The sequence below is a fragment of the Onychostoma macrolepis genome, chromosome 13 (assembly GCF_012432095.1).
Source record: "Onychostoma macrolepis isolate SWU-2019 chromosome 13, ASM1243209v1, whole genome shotgun sequence".
NCBI lineage: Eukaryota > Metazoa > Chordata > Actinopteri > Cypriniformes > Cyprinidae > Onychostoma > Onychostoma macrolepis.
In genome coordinates, this window is record NC_081167.1 from 27,887,975 (window position 1) to 27,905,520 (window position 17,546).

General features: G+C 34.0%; 2 protein-coding genes across 2 annotated transcripts in view; both read left to right on the forward strand.

Moving 5' to 3' along the window:
* Positions 1–5,505, forward strand: part of LOC131551936 (collagen alpha-6(VI) chain-like) — a 73,751-nt gene extending 68,246 nt beyond the window's left edge. The window contains exons 38-42 of the mRNA XM_058795193.1: positions 1,355–1,442; positions 1,662–1,846; positions 3,241–3,411; positions 4,069–4,107; positions 4,358–5,505. Of these exons, the coding sequence (XP_058651176.1) occupies positions 1,355–1,442; positions 1,662–1,846; positions 3,241–3,411; positions 4,069–4,107; positions 4,358–4,548 (674 nt within the window). The 3' untranslated portion in view covers positions 4,549–5,505. The remainder of the gene's footprint in view (positions 1–1,354; positions 1,443–1,661; positions 1,847–3,240; positions 3,412–4,068; positions 4,108–4,357) is intronic.
* A 10,627-nt stretch (positions 5,506–16,132) lies between these two features.
* Positions 16,133–17,546, forward strand: part of LOC131551937 (collagen alpha-3(VI) chain-like) — a 48,061-nt gene continuing 46,647 nt past the window's right edge. The window contains exon 1 of the mRNA XM_058795194.1: positions 16,133–16,409. Within this exon, the coding sequence (XP_058651177.1) occupies positions 16,395–16,409 (15 nt within the window). The 5' untranslated portion in view covers positions 16,133–16,394. The remainder of the gene's footprint in view (positions 16,410–17,546) is intronic.

Below are 17,546 nucleotides of genomic sequence, written 5' to 3' on the forward strand. Positions count from 1 at the left end.
AGACCGTCTTACCTTAGACCCGCCCTGAGTGAGCTGAGAGCTGTCCGCCATTGTGTTTGAAGGGAATTCTATGATCCCCGATCTACATAAATGCGTATTTGTTCGCACGAATCATTCGTGATCCAGCCTCACCTACAGAAGAAGTGAGTATACAGTCTGCTTGTCACTCCATGGAAGAGAGGGGCGGGGTCAGCAGAGCTCATTAGCATTTAAAGCAAAATGGACTATAATGGCTTGATGAAAACAGAGCTGATTTTGACAGGGTAAGGTGTTTTTTACACTACCATTGAGAAATGTTAACCGAAGTATGTTATAGACTTTTCATTAAGACCCTAAAGAATCATATCAACTTATATCAAATGGGCATCCGATGACCCCTTTAATGTTTTATGTGAACAATAGTCCAAAAACTCTCTATATCATCTACTTTCCTCATCTTCTGAAAATTAACAGATGCGAACATTGTCTTTAATCAGTTGCAATTTAGATAAGTAATTTTGTTCTGTTTTTGTAGTTTTAATGTCTTTTTTTGTCATGTTTTTGAAAATAAATCTAATAAGTATTATACTTTTGTCACTACTTCCATCATATCAAGTTTTTTTTTCTTTTCTTTTTTTTTTTTTTCATTTAATTTTAGCTAACGTTTTTGTAATTTTGTTGTGTATTACTTTAACGGAGTGTCTATTTACACTAAGTGCAAATAGCCCGCCTTGTTGGCAAAGGCTATTTACACTAACTCCGCCCACCAACGTGTGATTGGGATAGTCAACAATGCAAAAAAGACGCTCGTTTAGCATCAGTTTCAGTGGCGTAAATGGTAAGACGTGTGCTCACTGAGTTCGAAAGGCATTTATTTTCAATAAAAATGAAGGAAATAATCAAAAAGTTGAAAATAAAGTATCGGTTAGGGTATAGGTATAGGGAGGGCTTTATTGGTGGCATCCATTTAATAGCTTAATTTGAATTAAAACTATAATTTACACTCAAAATATTATCACGTACTGTTTTATAATGTACTACAATACTGAGGTGCAGATAATTGCCACTATTTGCACTTAGTGTAAATAGCGTATCGTTAAAAAATACTGCTATTTTCACTTGGTGTAAATCCATCGCTATTTGCACTTAGTGTAAATAGTATCTATCGCTAAGAAAATATGCTGTTTGCACTTAGTGTCCTTAACTTAAAGTCCACATAGTTTTTATACATTTTTATTTCAGTTTTAGTTTCAGGTAATTTTAATACTTCAAGGTAAACTAAAACAACTTGTTAAATATACTTGTTAAAGTTTAAACATATATTTTAAGTAATAAAATTTTTATTTTTTTATGGTTAAAATTTTTTGTTTTACAGGAGGAATCTTACCCTGGTCATCAGTACAACCTCATGATTGTCGTAGTTTTGTGCTGAGGCTTGAATCTGGACCACAAACCACAGAGAGGTAAAGTGATTTACCATCCACAATTGTTATACATAAAATCACAAAGGTTAGTGCACAGGTTGTGTATTTTCCAAACCATTTGGCTGTAGGAGCAGAAGCATTTTCTTTTTCTTGTGTATGCTGTTGGTGGTGTGACAGTCGGTTAAGCTGTGGGCTCAATAATTCAAAGGTTTTAGGGTCTAAATATTTTACCTTGTTGACAGTCTAACTGTGTTTCAGATATATTCTACCCATCAACGAGATTATCACAACAGTGGAACCTCTTGAGGAAAATGAGGAAGGATATGAAGATGTTTATGATGAGCAAAACACAGAACCAGTCACTGAAACCAGTCAACTTGATGGCACTGAACGATTTACAGGAGAGCACAAAGAGGACACAACCAAGCCCCCGAAAACTAAAGGTGGTGAATCCAGACCTTACTGGACAATTTACCCTTGATTTAGCTGCATATCTCATATCTCTGACGCAGCACTGTATCCTCACTCACATAAAAAATGCACAAGCTGTTTTTATGCTGTTTCTTTGACAGAGTTCAGTATTCAGCGCCACAGGGAATTAGTGGAGTGTACTAGGGGTGTAAAGATTCACTTGTTTTCTTGATGCATCAATTACGAACCTTGATGATGCATATGCATATTTGAATTGTGAATCGTGGATTTCAGACAGTAATCAATTTAAAATGCCAAGAATCTAATGAATTGCGATTTCTATAGCAATTCAATGCATTAAAATATATACACATTAAATTACAAGCATGAATAAATGGAGACCTTGAACAGCATTGTTCATGTCCTCGCATCTCTCGTTCACGCACACCACTGTTTACCACTCCGTACGTAGCTCTTACGGACATATTTTTTGACCAACCAATGTGTGATCTCTCCTTAGTACTTGTGGCCAGTACTGCTCAAGTAAAGTAGTTTTACTTTTCGATATTTTTTTTTTAAAATATTGTTGTTAGTAGATTTGAACTTTTCTTAGTTTTAAATAAATGTATTTTAAATATAATACTTTTTTACTAGGGTAAATTTCGACATGTGCCATATGCCATGCCATAGGGTTTTTTCCCCCTCATTTTCTGACTCCATAAATGCTGCCATATAATTTGCCCCCTGACTAAGCATATGTGACCCTGGAGCACAAAACCAGTCTTAAGTCGCTGGGGTTTATTTGTAGCAATAGCCAAAAATACATTTTATGGGTCAAAATGATCGATTTTTCTTTTATGCCACAAATCATTAGGATATTAAGTAAAGATGTTCCATGAAGATATTTTGTAAATTTCTTACCGTAATTGTATCAAAACTTAATTTTTGATTAGTAATATACATTGCTAAGAACTTCATTTGGACAACTTTAAAGGCGATTTTCTCAATATTTAGATTTTTTTTGCACCCTCTGAATCCAGATTGTCAAATAGTTGTATCTCAGCCAAATATTGTCCGATTCTAACAAACCATACATCAATGGAAAGCTTATTTATTCAGCTTTCAGAACATGTATAAATCTCAATTTCGAAAAATTGACACTTAAGACTGGTTTTGTCGTCTAGGGTCACATATAAAGAATTAGGGGAATCATTTAAATGATCCTATGAATGCACTTAAATAATGCATAATCCAATTGTTAATCGAATCACATTAAATTTAATTCTGAATCATCTCGAATTGAATCATTCTGAATTTGCAAAAATCGTTCTCGAATCGAATAAAAACCCTATGAATCATGAATGGAATCAGTTCACTCTTTACCCAAAGATTCACAGCCATAGAATTTACTGTTTGTTTCCAACAGCACGATGCTTCCTTGAGAAAGATTCTGGCCGTGTGTGTGGATCGTATATGTCCAGATGGTACTACAGCCAGCAGACTAAGAAATGCATGCACTTCTGGTACAGTGGTTGTGGAGGAAATGAAAACCGATTCTTGACAGAGGACGAGTGCTTTAGGGAATGTGTGTCTACAGGTAAATTTACCAAATTGCTTAACAATATTTTTTTTCCTGATCATTTCCTTTTTTATTTAACCCTTGTGCTGTGCAGAAAATCCTTTACCTAATTTGATGTTCCCTTGCAGTCAAAAATGAAAAGCCTTTAAATAATTGGTTGTAAATCTCTTATTATACTAAAAAATCTTGGGTTCAGTTTTTTGGTCAACTTGAATGTTTTTGAATGGTAAAACAAAAACAAAACATTATGAATAATTTTGGCAATGTTCATTCAAAAACATTGTGCAGTGCATAAGCTCAAATCACTGAAATACATAACCTGTGCTAATTAAAATATTGAATCCAATATTTAATAATATGAGGGTTCATTTATAATAATAATAATAATTATTATTATTATGCTAATATGTTTATATATATATATATATATATATATTAATATTTAATGCATTATAAATTAGTAGCATATAATAGTTGCATTAATACATTTTTTTTGGTTTTAATATTTGTATTGTGTGGTAACCGTTTTATAAAATACTTAATGTATTATAATATAGGACTTCAACCATTTATACTAATTTACTTAATACATATATTTTTAATGGATATATTGGTTGCTTTATATAGGTTATTTACCAGTACAGAGGTTTGAGATTGTTGAAATTTCTCCCACAGAATCTAAACATCTTCCAGCGGGTGATTCCAGTTTCAAGGGTAAAAGATACATTTACTTGACAGATATGCCATAGACTACCACTGTTTTTATATAAAGCCAATTATGCTTTCTAAACCTAAACCAAATGCAGATATGAGGAGCATGCCTGATTCACTAAAACTTTTTAACACTAAAAAAATATGCAAGTGTCAAAAGTGTGACTTTTTTAAATTGCCTCAAACTGATCAGCCTGATCATCACTGTGTGTAACTTAAAACCTTCATTTCTTTATTTTCTTTCTGCTCATAGACATTTGCCAGCTCAAACTCGACGCAGGAACTTGCTCAAACTACTCAGTGAAATGGTACTACGACGTCAGCAGTGGCCAATGTGTCCAGTTCTGGTACGGAGGCTGTGACGGGAACAGCAACAGGTTCAACACTCAGGAGGACTGTGAGATTCGCTGTCTCAGGGCCAGAAAAGTATCTCCAAACATCTAAACTGTGATACAGTCGTGGTCAGAATTATTGGCACCCTTGGTGTAAATATGAACAAAGAAATTTGTGGAAATAAATCTGCATCATTAATCTTTGAGCTTTTATTTTAAACGATTACACAAATATAATCTTTCATTGGATAATAAGAATTTAAATGTGGCCCAGATAGCACACGTACGTCTGCAAGATGTCTGTTAAAGATCTCTTGATCTGGAAAGCATCTGCTGTCTATAAACGTCTGACAGACGTCTGTAAGATGTCAGTTTTACATACATTCTAAATCATAAACATCTTAAAGACATCTAATAGACGTCTATTTGACATCTAAAAGGAGACGTCCTATAGACGTATTGCAGATGAGCAAACACCCTAAAAAATACGTCTTGCAGATGTAAATGCAGACGTCAAATAGACGTCTCAGAGATGTACGTGTGCTATCAGGGGGGTAAATCTAATTGTGAAATTACTGTTTTCCCTAATAAAAAGATCAAAAGGATTAACAATGCAGATTTATTTTCATAGGCTTCTTTGTTCATAATTATCAAGTGCGTCAATAATTGTGGCCACGACTGTATATATATATATATATATATGCAATAAGTTACAGTACGAGTGGCAATGCTGTATTGTGATTAAGTCACGCCTGAAGTGCATTGTTAGGCACGGCACAAAGCGGAGTCACTGCAAGCCCTTCAGCGATGACTTATTCACAATACAGCACGGCCTCGAGTACCTTATTGCTTTTACAAAATGGTTACCACACTACACAAAATATTAAAACCAAAAAAATATGTATTAATGCCACTATTACAGTATATGCTACTGAGTACTTTCATTAAGTAAAATCACTAAATACCTTCTTTCCGCTGTAATAAAATAGTCTGTAACCGCAACAAAAAGTTCCTAGGTTTAATATTCGTCATCTCACAGAACTCAAATAAAAACAGCCTACTGTTCACATATGCTGTGTCATTATTCATGCACTGTCATCACAATGATCATTATTATAATTTTAAAGCAATATGTGATATTTTTCCACACAAATACAGCTGCTTATTATTAGCACGAGAAAACTCTTTTTCCATCTATTGCGTCTATATCTGTTCTCTGCACTTATAAATAAACCTTATTGTAAAGTGGTATATGGTTATAAATGGTTTATCTATAGGATAGTTACAACAACAAAAAAACACAAGGGCATGTATTTAATAATTATTTCACTAACATATTCGCTGAAAAAAAAAATGAATAAAACATAATGACGTGTTATTAATTTATTCATTTCGAATGCTGATCTGTTACAGCAAGGATGTTGCTCCAGCGCAGTCACTGTAGTGAGATTCGATTCGAGACCTGCATCAGACAGTCTCTCCCTCACAACCAATTTTGGCATTGTTCCCAAACAACCAATCAAATCATCCTAATTTGCATACATGCTGTGCCTATGGGGAGGCGTCGACATAGACGTGTGGGTCTTCTGAAGCGTGTTAAAATAGCGAGGATCAGAATATTGCATGCAGGCACACCCACGGTATAAACTCAATTTTCCCAATAATCAAAGTAGTTTAGGATCTTCAAGGGCAGGGCAGCCAGGGTCCCTTACATGCCCTGTGTACTCAGTCACCCTTTTCCCTCACTTACGACCCCCCGCAATATCAGACTTGTAGCCACATGATATCACTCTATATCAGCATGGATGTGACAGGGGTGTCTCCTGATTTCAACTGGCCCTCCTTCACACAAGACTGGAACTTATTTCTTACTGCCATCTAGAGGTCACTTAATACAAAAGCACATACTAATACATCTCCCCTTTTTTCTTTTAACAGTTGATACTTTATAACTCCATACACTAACAATACCCGACTTCCTAACTAGATAATCAAAAATAAATTATTGTATTTCTCACTTTTTGGATTTCCCACACAAATTTAAAATTTAAAATTATATATATTTTGAATATATTTTCTTTAAAAAAAAAAAAAGAATACAAAATTTCACCACTACTTAATACACATTATCACATTTCTTCTATCAGTCTCTTTGATCTCTTAAAACGTTCTACCTGTTACTACGTCCTCGTTTTTTAAATTTAATTTGATTATTATTATTATTTATTTATTTTATTTTATTTTTTTTAATTACTGCTAGCTTATGTCTGTCTTTCATTTCGAGTTGTTCATTCTGCTTTACAGTTGTCAGGTCTTGTGTGTTACTTTCCATGATTTTCAATTCTTTCTGAGGTACTTTCAGCAGGTGTCTTAGTTTCCTCCTCATTACTTTTCCATGTTCTGTTAACACTTCGTATGACCTGGGTGTAGTCTCTTTGACTACTTGACAGGTCCAGTTTCACTGAGAGACGAACGTGATGATGGGAGCGGTCTGTGGTGTGTACTGTTTGTCACTCATTTTCAATGTAAAAAACGTAGCCTATATAATGTAATTTATTTTGGGCTAAAAATATATGTACAGTTTCTTGGCTAGTAAAAATAATTATGGCTGTGGGAAAATGTAAAATAATCTTTTAATTTATTTTAATTAACATAGTAATACAGTTCTTAAGTCAGATTATGTTGCTCCTTAAGCTCAGAACGAATAGGCTATTGGAAATAGAAGAAATGATGCCTGTCAGGTATAAACAACTAAAATCATCGCTTGTAATGACTAACCCTTTCATGCATGGTGTCCACTACAGTGGACAGATATTTGGAAGCAATTTTGAACCATTTAAGTTGTAGCAATGTCCCAACTACCTCAGGCGAACCCCAAAGTGTTGTCTATGATTCCATTTAATTGTTGTCTTTGTATCTTGTTTGTTTTGAGACATTGCATAATATATTCAAAAAGGCGGAGGGAAGAGGAGATGCACCAGTTACCTCAGGAATAAGTGTTAAAACCTTTTATTCTCAGAAAACCAGACAGGTACAAAAAATATATATATTTTTCAGCTTAATAGGATGTCAGAAATACTTTCATCCAGATTTTAACAAATTTTCTTTTTTTTTCTGTGACAGAAAATATATCTTGGATTCAGCTAAAAATCATCTTTAATATTCTACATCTTGGATGAGTAAATAACAGCAAATTTCTTAAATGAAAAAAATCTTAAATTAAATACAACATGTCAAGTAATAAAATGCCTACTGAAATTCCTCTGGTTTATGAAATTGTTCAGGTTTGTAGAATATGTGTCAAAAACAGTGGATCACAACTGTTCTTTTCCCAAAACTAAACAAAAGTAAAATATTGATTTGACCCTATCAGAATATACTTGGTGACCCATCTCTTGAGAACTAACAATATAAATAATATGGTACAACGGGGCTAAAGGCGCCTTTGATATTATTTTCATCTAAACCACTAGATGGCACAAAAACATGGCTTAGCACTTAGCATGGTTTATTTTTTTACTCACTTTAGTATCAACAGCATTTCAGATGTTTCTCCTAAAATTCCTAGACACAAATGAGACATGAGAAATATTTGAGAACAAAAGAGTCAAAACTGAGAATGTGGTGCAAACAAACATAGAATATCTCTTTATTGTCTCGCTGCAATCTCTATCAAGACTACATTATAGGAATGTTTTACTGCTAAGTGGTTGCTCATTCTAACCTCGGGAGACTTAGATGAGATTCTCATGTATTTCTCATTTTAGTCTCAACGGTGTCTCAGATGTTTCCCCTAAAAATCCTTACGAGAAATAAAAGTAGACACAACTGAGACATGAGAAAGTTCTGAAAGAAAGGAATCCAAAATGACAATGGGAGAGAAACTTGGGAGATCTCATTATTTTCTTGCTGTAATCTCTTGCAAGACTCCATTATGAAAATGTTTTACTGCTCAGAGGTTGTTTTTTATTTTTGACTGCACTGGGGTTTTTCACCTTTAATGGTCAGGACAGTAGTCGAGACAGGAAACGATTGCAACAGGTGAGAATTGAACAGGAGCAGGAAAGTACTGCCCACAAGGCTAGGGCTCTTACAGAGGTTACTCTACGCTCAGGATACTTAGCCTTTTAAAGGGTAATTCTCTTATACGTCTCGTTGAGATATCAGCTTTGTCTTAAGATGTCTCCAGTTTTATTTTAGGAGAAACATTAAACTTTTATTGTAAATACTAAAACTATCATTTAATAGCATTAAACATTTCAGAATAACAAGGGTTACTAGTTTAGTGTTTAATTTTAACTTAGTGCTGGGCAACGATTAATCACGATTAATCGCATCCAAAAAAGTTTTTGTGTACATAATATATGTATGTGTGCTGTGCATATTTATTATGTATATATAAAGACACAGACATACAGTATATATTTTGAAAACATTTACATGTATGTATATGTATATATATACACACACAGACTATATATATATATATATATATATATATATATATAAAATGTTAAGAATCCTGGGCATGCCCTTCTGTCCGACTGCCACAAGAGGTCGCCCTGCCATCATATTGACTTTCACACCACACATCACAATGGACTGCATTTCCCATCAGCCATCTCACTAATCACACGCTCACCTGATCACGCGCACACAGCTGTATCCAATCAGACACTCTTTATAATCCTTGGACTTTTTCTCAATTTGAGCCGAGTATTGTATGCATTATCGCTGCCCTACAGAGCCTTGTTAGTTTCCCTAGTCTTGCCTTTTTCGGATTGTGTTTTCCCCTGCCTGGACTCTCGCTTACGTTTTTGATTACCTCTCTTGTCAAGCCCTTTTGATACTGTTCGCCGATCCTTGACCCACGCTTGTGTTTGTTTACTCTTGGTCTCGCCCACGTTATACCTGTTTCAGGGCTCGACATTAACGCTTGTCCGCTTGTCCGGGACAAGTGAATGTTTTGGACGGGCAAGTGAAAGAGGAAAGAGGAATTAACTTGAAAAAGTCAATACCAAAAACAATAATAACTGCCTTTATTTGTGATATAGCCTTTGTTATAGGGGTGTGCGATTATATATCGTTTGCGATAATTTTGTAATTGTTGTTTAAACGAGTATATTGCAAGAATCAAGCAAGGAGTGCACGCATAATTACGTAAAGTCGTCTAGGTTAGACTAGCTCACGTGCATTCTTTCACTGCATGATTCAGTATTACAATTACAATGCATGAAGAATGATCAGAAAATTCAAGACATGGGGGAGGAAAATGTATGCATTTATATCATTTCATATAGTTAATATCACACGAAGATTGAACACCGTTTTTTTTTTTTTTTGCTTCAAAAATCATCATGATTACAAATGTGATAACAGTTCAGTAAACAAGAAGTTAACATTAAGAGACTTACGTTTTAGACACCATATTGCCTGTTTTTGCTCTCTTCACCAACAAAAATAACTCCAAACACAGCCACAGTGCTGTTTTGCGTCTCTGAGCAACATGACGGTGTTTTGTGCCTGAATGAATCAACCGGTTAAATGATTCGGTTCAGTCGCAATGACTCACTTATTAACAGTGACTTGATGCCACCTACTGGTGGTTTTAATTTAACATTTAGAGTATTTAAAAAAAAAATAATAATAATTTCAAATATCAGTATTCAACGTTTTATGTATCAAAACATTATTTATTCATTTGTAACTGCAGGTTAAAGCATTCCATGTCCCTCAGAGCTGCATTAACAGTGTGTAAATATATCCCACTTCAGATGCAGCTTCTGTTTCTTCTGCATTGCAAAGATGAATTTTGTTGATACTGATTTCATTTGTTTGGTAACAGCCCAAATGTCTTATTATACTAATTGACTGATTAAATTTAACTAATTAAAACTTTTAAATTTAAGTTTGAAAATGAAAATTTTATATATATATATATATATATATATATATATATATATATATATATATATAAGTAAATATTAGCATTTTATTTTTAAGTTTACTATAAAATAATTGTATTTGTATTTAATTCTAACTTTTTATTTTAAAATATAATAGTATTATCACACTTTATTATTTTGTTCATTATTTCATTTAAAAAGAAAAATCTAAATAAACTAAATGTGTTTTGTATAACTACAATAAATAATTATATTTATAACTCAATTTAACTTAATTTTTTCTCTCCGGGCAAGTAACTTTTATACTCGGACAAGTAAATGACAAATTTACTTGTCCGAAGGACAACCACATGAGAATGCTTAATGTCAAGCCCTGTGTTTGCCACTGTTCGACCCTGCCTGTTATGACCACGTCTCTGCTCATTAAAAGCTCGCATATGGATCCGCACGTCTCACGTCTCGTCAGCCCCTTAACAATATAATCGATTAAAAAATTAACTAATTAATCGCACATTTTTCTGAAATTAATCGCGATGAATCCCACCTAACATTAACCCTCTGACGTATGAATTATTAAATCACAAAGTAATATATATTTTATTACATACTTTTAAATAAGTGAAAATTTTTTTTTTTTTCAATATATTATATTTTAAGGGAGTTACATATATGTCCACTGTAGTGGACACCATGTACCAAAGGTATGAAAAGTGAATCAATAGAACTACATGTGTGGTCTTAAAAAAACATGTTTTTTAAAATATTTACTATGTGCAAATGGTTTGCATACACATAAGAACATTCAGTAAGAACAAGCTATGTCATGACGGCACAGAAATGTGAAGTGTAACAAACAAAACGTAAGAGTGTGTGTCTATGGGACAGGGCTGTGTGGGGCAGTGTGGGGGGAGGGTAGGGGTGGTGGGCTATTCATACAGGTGAGCACAAATACAAACACACACAAGCAAACACACCCTCCCACCACACACTCGAACGCAATCATGCACACATATATCTGCACTCATACAGTATACTTGTATACATGCCTACACTTAAATAAATATAGACTGTAAGCATCTAAATAAATGATCAAATCTGAAGACTATTTAATATTTCTGTTCAATAAAACCATTCAAGTGTAAATTATATAATAATTTTAATAAAACATACAAATAATGCTGCATGACATCCACTGTAGTGGACCGATATATTTTCTGTCACAGAAAAAAATGTACAAGACAAATATTGTTAAAATCTGGATGAATCTATTTCTGACATCCTATTTAACTGAAAAATATTTTTTGTACCTGTCTGTTTTTCTGAGAATAAAATTATTTAACACCAAGGTGCATCCCCTTTTCCTGCCGCCATCTTGAATATATTTTGCAATATCTCAAAACCAAAAAAAAAAAAAGATGAAAATACAACAATTAAATGCAATTGTAGACAACAGTTTGGGGGTTCACCAGCTGTTGGTTGGGACATGATGCTACATCCTAAATGGTTCAAAATGGCTTCCAAATAGCTGTCCACTGTAGTGACCACTATGCATCAGAGGGTTAAAGTATTTAATTATACCTTTATATTGCAATAATTTCACATTCAATCTTCAAATTAATGTAGAAACAACATAAAGACAGTATATTTTTAATGTTTGTTTAATGCCATCTTTTATTATGACTGAAGGCAAGTATCACTGACAACAACTGATGTCTCTATGATTTCTCCCCCTACTATTTAACCATGGACTAGCCATTCAGTATTACAGTATAATTGAGAGCTATCAATTATAACTTAAAACAATCTTCACATAAATAAATTATGTGAAAATATAGCCTAATTTAATAAAGTTATCAAACACTAAATTTTAAATTAAATAGAGATAAAGATTAAAACTACAGAAGTTACTGATTTCCTCTTTTTTTCTTTTGTTCTTTGATTAACAGACATCACTGGTTATTAGGTTATTTTGGCTTCTACTTTCAAAACTGAACCGCTGCGGATCTGACTGCTTTACACGTGACTCATAAAAAATAAATACTTGCATGCACAGTTTTAAGGCACCTTTTTTTGTGACTTCATGACTTAACTGACGACATAACTACGACGACATAACTGAAGTGAAGTTGTGCTCGTAAAGACGTTCTGCGTCTGAATAAGCTCAATTCTCAATTCTTTCTCAATTCAAAATATTTTTAACGCAGCTCCCCAGTACCAGCAGCACTCATGCAGCCCAGGCCATAATACTACCACCACCATGCTTGACTGTAGGCAAGAGACAATTTTCTTGGTACTCCTCACCAGGGCGTCACCACACACGCTGGACACCATCTGAGCCAAACAAGTTTACCTTAGACTCATCAGACCACAGGACATGGTTCCAGTAATTCATGCTCTTGGACAGGTTGTCTTCAGCAAATTGTTTGCAGGCTTTTTTGTGAGCCAGCTTCAGAAGAGGCTTCCTTCTGGGACGACGGCCATGCAAACTGACTTGTTGCAGTGTGCGGTGTATGGTCTGAACACTGACAAGCTGACCTTCCACTTCTGCAACCTCTAAAGCAATGCTGGCAGCACTCATGCATCTGTTTTTGGAAGCCAGCTTCTGCACCTGAAGCACAGCACGAGGACCTAACTTCTTTGATCGACCCTTGCGAGGCCTGTTCCGAGTGGAACCCGTCTTGGAAAACCTCTGTATGACCCTGGCCACTGTACTGTAACTCAGTTTCAGGTTGTTACTGATCTTCTTATAGCCTCGGCCATCTTTGTGGAGAGCAACAATTCTAATTCTCAAATCCTCAGAGAGTTCTTTGCATGAGGTGCCATGTTGAACATCCAGTGGTCCGTATGAGAGAATTGTACTCAAAGCACCAAATTTTAACTGCTCTAAAACAAGATACACAAATTTGTATGGTCCTGTCAAGCAGACAAAAACATGAACAAGATGAATAGGACATGTGGCTTTGCATGGTTAAACAACGTGTAGCTGTTTTCACGTAGGGTGTACTCACTTTTGTTGCCAGCTTTTTTGACAATAATGGCTGTGTGTTGAGTTATTTTCAGAGGACAGTAAATCTTTTCTGCTATACAAGTTGCACATTGACTACTCTAAAATATATCAAGTTTCATTTCTATAGTATTGTCCCTTGAAAAGATATACTAAAATGATTGCTGAAATGTGAGGGGTGTACTCACTTTTGTGAGATACTGTATTTGAGATGTTAAAGAAATCTCACTTTTGATTTTTTCTTTCCTATGGGTTTATTTAATCACAAATACAGTAAAAACAGGAATATTATGAAATATTATTGCAATTTAAAAGAACTGTTTTCTATTTGAACATATTTTAAAATGTAATTTATTTCTGTCAAGCAAAGCTGATTATTAGCAGACATTACTTGTGTCATCAGTGTCACATGGGTCCTCATGAATAATTATAATATGCTGATTTGCTGCTCAATTATAATTGGTGTTCAATCATTAATAATGTTTTTTGTGATTATCAACACCAGGTTTCATGTCTTTGACACCAAATGCCATTGTTTCTCACAAATGCCTTAATTGATTCTAGAGTGCCAATTTGAATGTGAATGATATTACATTTTCAGGTAATAGTGACTTAAAGTATGCTTGTGTCTTAAAGCTATCACATAAGTTTAGAATTTATTAGTTGGAAATTTAGCACAATCGCTTTTATAATGCTTTTATTGTGAATTATATTCAATAGAGAAAACAACCACTTGAAGGTGTGGAACAACATGAGGGTGAGATATTATTTAATAATTTTCATTTTATGCACTAAATTAAATTAAGAATTTAAGGAAGCAAGCTGTAAACATCTGCAATAATCCAAAAGTGGAACGTAAACACATTCACTGTAAAACCCAACAGTTAGGGTAACTCAAACCGTTTGAGTAAACCGATTGCCTTAAAAACCTGACAAGTTAGGTTAACTCAAACCATTTGATGAAACTTATTGTCTTAAAACATTTAAGTTTTTTAAAACTAATAGTTATGAGTGCTCTGTACTTATTTCAGTTGAGTTCACTAAATAAGATATATGCCCAACAAGTCATGGTAACTCAAACCGTTTGAGTAAACTGTTTGCTTTAAAAACCCAAGTTAGGTTAACTCAAACCGTTTGATGAAACTTGTTGCCTTAAAACATTTAAGTTTTTAAATCTAACAATTATGAGTGCACTGAACTTATTTCAGTTGAGTTCACTAAAATAAGATATACATTGCAGTTAAGTAATTAAGTGATTAATTAAGTGCTGATTGAGCATTAGTGATGAACACCTGCTGTTAACAAACAGAATCACTGACAGAAAGAGACAGAAACACAAGAACAACTGACTTTAGACACATGCTTAGATGAAATCAACTGAAATAAAATACATTCAATCTCAAGATCTGATTAAATAACCCCACAAACAGCATCACCAGCTCCACTTATTAATAACCAGACTGACTTTATTTCTGTCAGACATCTACAGAAGATCTTACTGAGAATTAACTAAGGTTTAGATGTTGATTTGAACCATGTTAGAGATCAGTGTCTGCTTTAGTTGGGCTCTTGAGCCTTGGCTTCTGTGTTAGTTGTTTTGTTTCCTCTTTTTCTCTAGCTGTTGTAACCATGTGTTCTTTGAGCATGTTTGTTACAACTCAAAAGCCCAGAGGAAATGATCAGTAGTTGATTGTTGTATATTAATAATGGCAATCATCTATTAGTGAGTTGATCTCATTGAGATTCTAAAAACCACTGGTTCTGTCACAGTCAGTTAATATAAAGGACTTTCCAAACAGTTTGTCCACAAAAAGTTTTTATCTATGGCAGTAATAAGACTCACACAGACATCAATAATCAGCTTATGAACCTCAACAATGGTGACCATTACATTTTTTATTTTTTTTTAAATCATGCAGCAATGCATGCTGGGAGCCATGGATGAGTTTTGTACTATGCTAGTACCCAGCATGCATTGCAAAATAATTATTATATTTTTTTAATGGTCACCATTGTTGAGGTTCATAAGCTGATTCTTGATGTCTGTGTGAGTCTAATTGCTTCCGTAAATTAAAACTTTGTGGACAAACTGTTTAGAAAGTCCTTTATATTAACTGACTGTCACAGAACCACTGGCTCTTACAATCACTTTTACTATAATCAATTAGACACACAATGAGTTGTGTTTATTCTCAATGAGATCAGTTCACTAATAGATGATTGTCATTATAAATATATAACAACCAACTACTGATCATTTCCTCTGGGCTTTTGAGTTGTAACAAATACGCTCAAAGAACACATGGTTACAACAGCCTGAGAGAAAAAAAAACAAACAACTAACACAGAAGTCAAGGCTCAAGAGCCCAACTAAAGCAGACACTGATCTCTAACATGGTTACTTCAAATGAAAATAAATCAACATCTAAACCTTAGTTAATTCTCAATAAGATCTTCTGTAGATGTCTGACAGAAATAAAGTCAGTCTGGTTATTAATAATTGGAGCTGGTGATGCTGTTTGTGGGGTTGTTTAATCAGATCTTGAGATTTAATGTATTTTATTTCAGTTGATTTCATCTAAGCATGTGTCTAAAGTCAGTTGTTGTTCTTGTGTTTCTCTTTCTGTCAGTGATTCTGTTTGTTAACAGCAGGTGTTCATCACTAATGCTCAATCAGCACTTAATTAATCACTTAATTACTTAACTGCAATGTATATCTTATTTTAGTGAACTCAACTGAAATAAGTTCAGAGTACTCATCACTATTAGTTTTAAAAAACTTAAATGTTTTAAGGCAATCGGTTTCCTCAAACTTTTGAGTTACCCTAACTTGTTGGGATTTACAGTGTTGCATTCAAGCTTTTTAACGCGAATATAAACAATTTATAAATCTATCTTGCATGTGTGGGTCTGTATACACATGTTTTGGAAGTCATCTTCTCCTAAAATGGAAATTGTGGTGTTGAGGAGTGGCTTGATGAGTTTCAATGAAGAGTTTCTGATTTTTAGTTTCTCATTCAGAGTCTTCGGGTTAGACTCGTCTCATCCATGCCTGGGCTCTGCGTAAGTTCACCTCTTTGCTCTCTTCCTTTATTATATTTAGATTATATTCAGAGGTTTTTGCACTTGGGCAGTCATAGTGTAGTCCATGCAAAGGCATGATGACACTATGATTTACAGTATTTTTTAAAATCATAAGAATGCCTCAAATTTTTATAAGAAATACTTTATAGAAAAGATGACTGTGTTTTTCAGGTTTGTTTTATAAACAAAAACAAATACTTTTAAATCACTCTTAAGCATAGATTTTATTCATGAGTTTAATTCAGGTCTTTTTTTCTGATTCATATCTATCATGAGTGTCATGTTCACTAGCCAGTATTTTCATAGACTCTGGCCTGTTTTTAAACACATCAGGAAAGGAAAATAGAGATGTCTGACAATCCTTGCTAAAACTAAGAACACAAGCTGCATTTCAAATCTCTAGGAGCTCTGCTTGCTTTATTGTTATTGGCTTGGGATGAATATGAATTAGAAATATTAGTTTAAATTAATGTTTTCGTGTGAAACTTGACAGTTGAATAGCATTTGAAAATGTGAGTGTTTGGTTACAACATTTCAAGACAAATTTATATAAATTATATTGGTTGAAAATTAATACACAGTATTAGCTCTTGGCACAACTTTTTAACTAAAGATAGAAACAAGATGGTGCTTGTGTCCTTGTACAAAATGCTGATGCATGTTAAAGAAAAGTGAATCATTTTCCCAATGCTGCTAACATACTTTGTAAAAATCATTTTCTAGTAGTTTATTATTTAGTTACACTTACATTCAGTAATTTGCACATATAATGTAAACCTGAAACCCTGAAGAACCTGAAAGTGAGTGATGCTTCTAAACATTCCATCTGTCCTGTAATTTTGCCGCTCTGCTGGAGATGTCCAACTGTTCTTTGTCTGCTGGTCTGGATGTTCATCTCAAATAAATATTTTTCTTAACTGTTGGCAGATGTTCTGAGGAGGTAAGAGTAATTCAGAGACTAAGGAGAACCACAAACATTAGCCCTTAAGAGGAGAACCCTCTTGGTGCTGTCCCACATAAACAATCAGACAACGGTGGATTTGTTTTAGGTCATGCTTGAAATGTTTATATAAGAAACATGACATGCATACATGACATATTTTTGACTGAAGATGT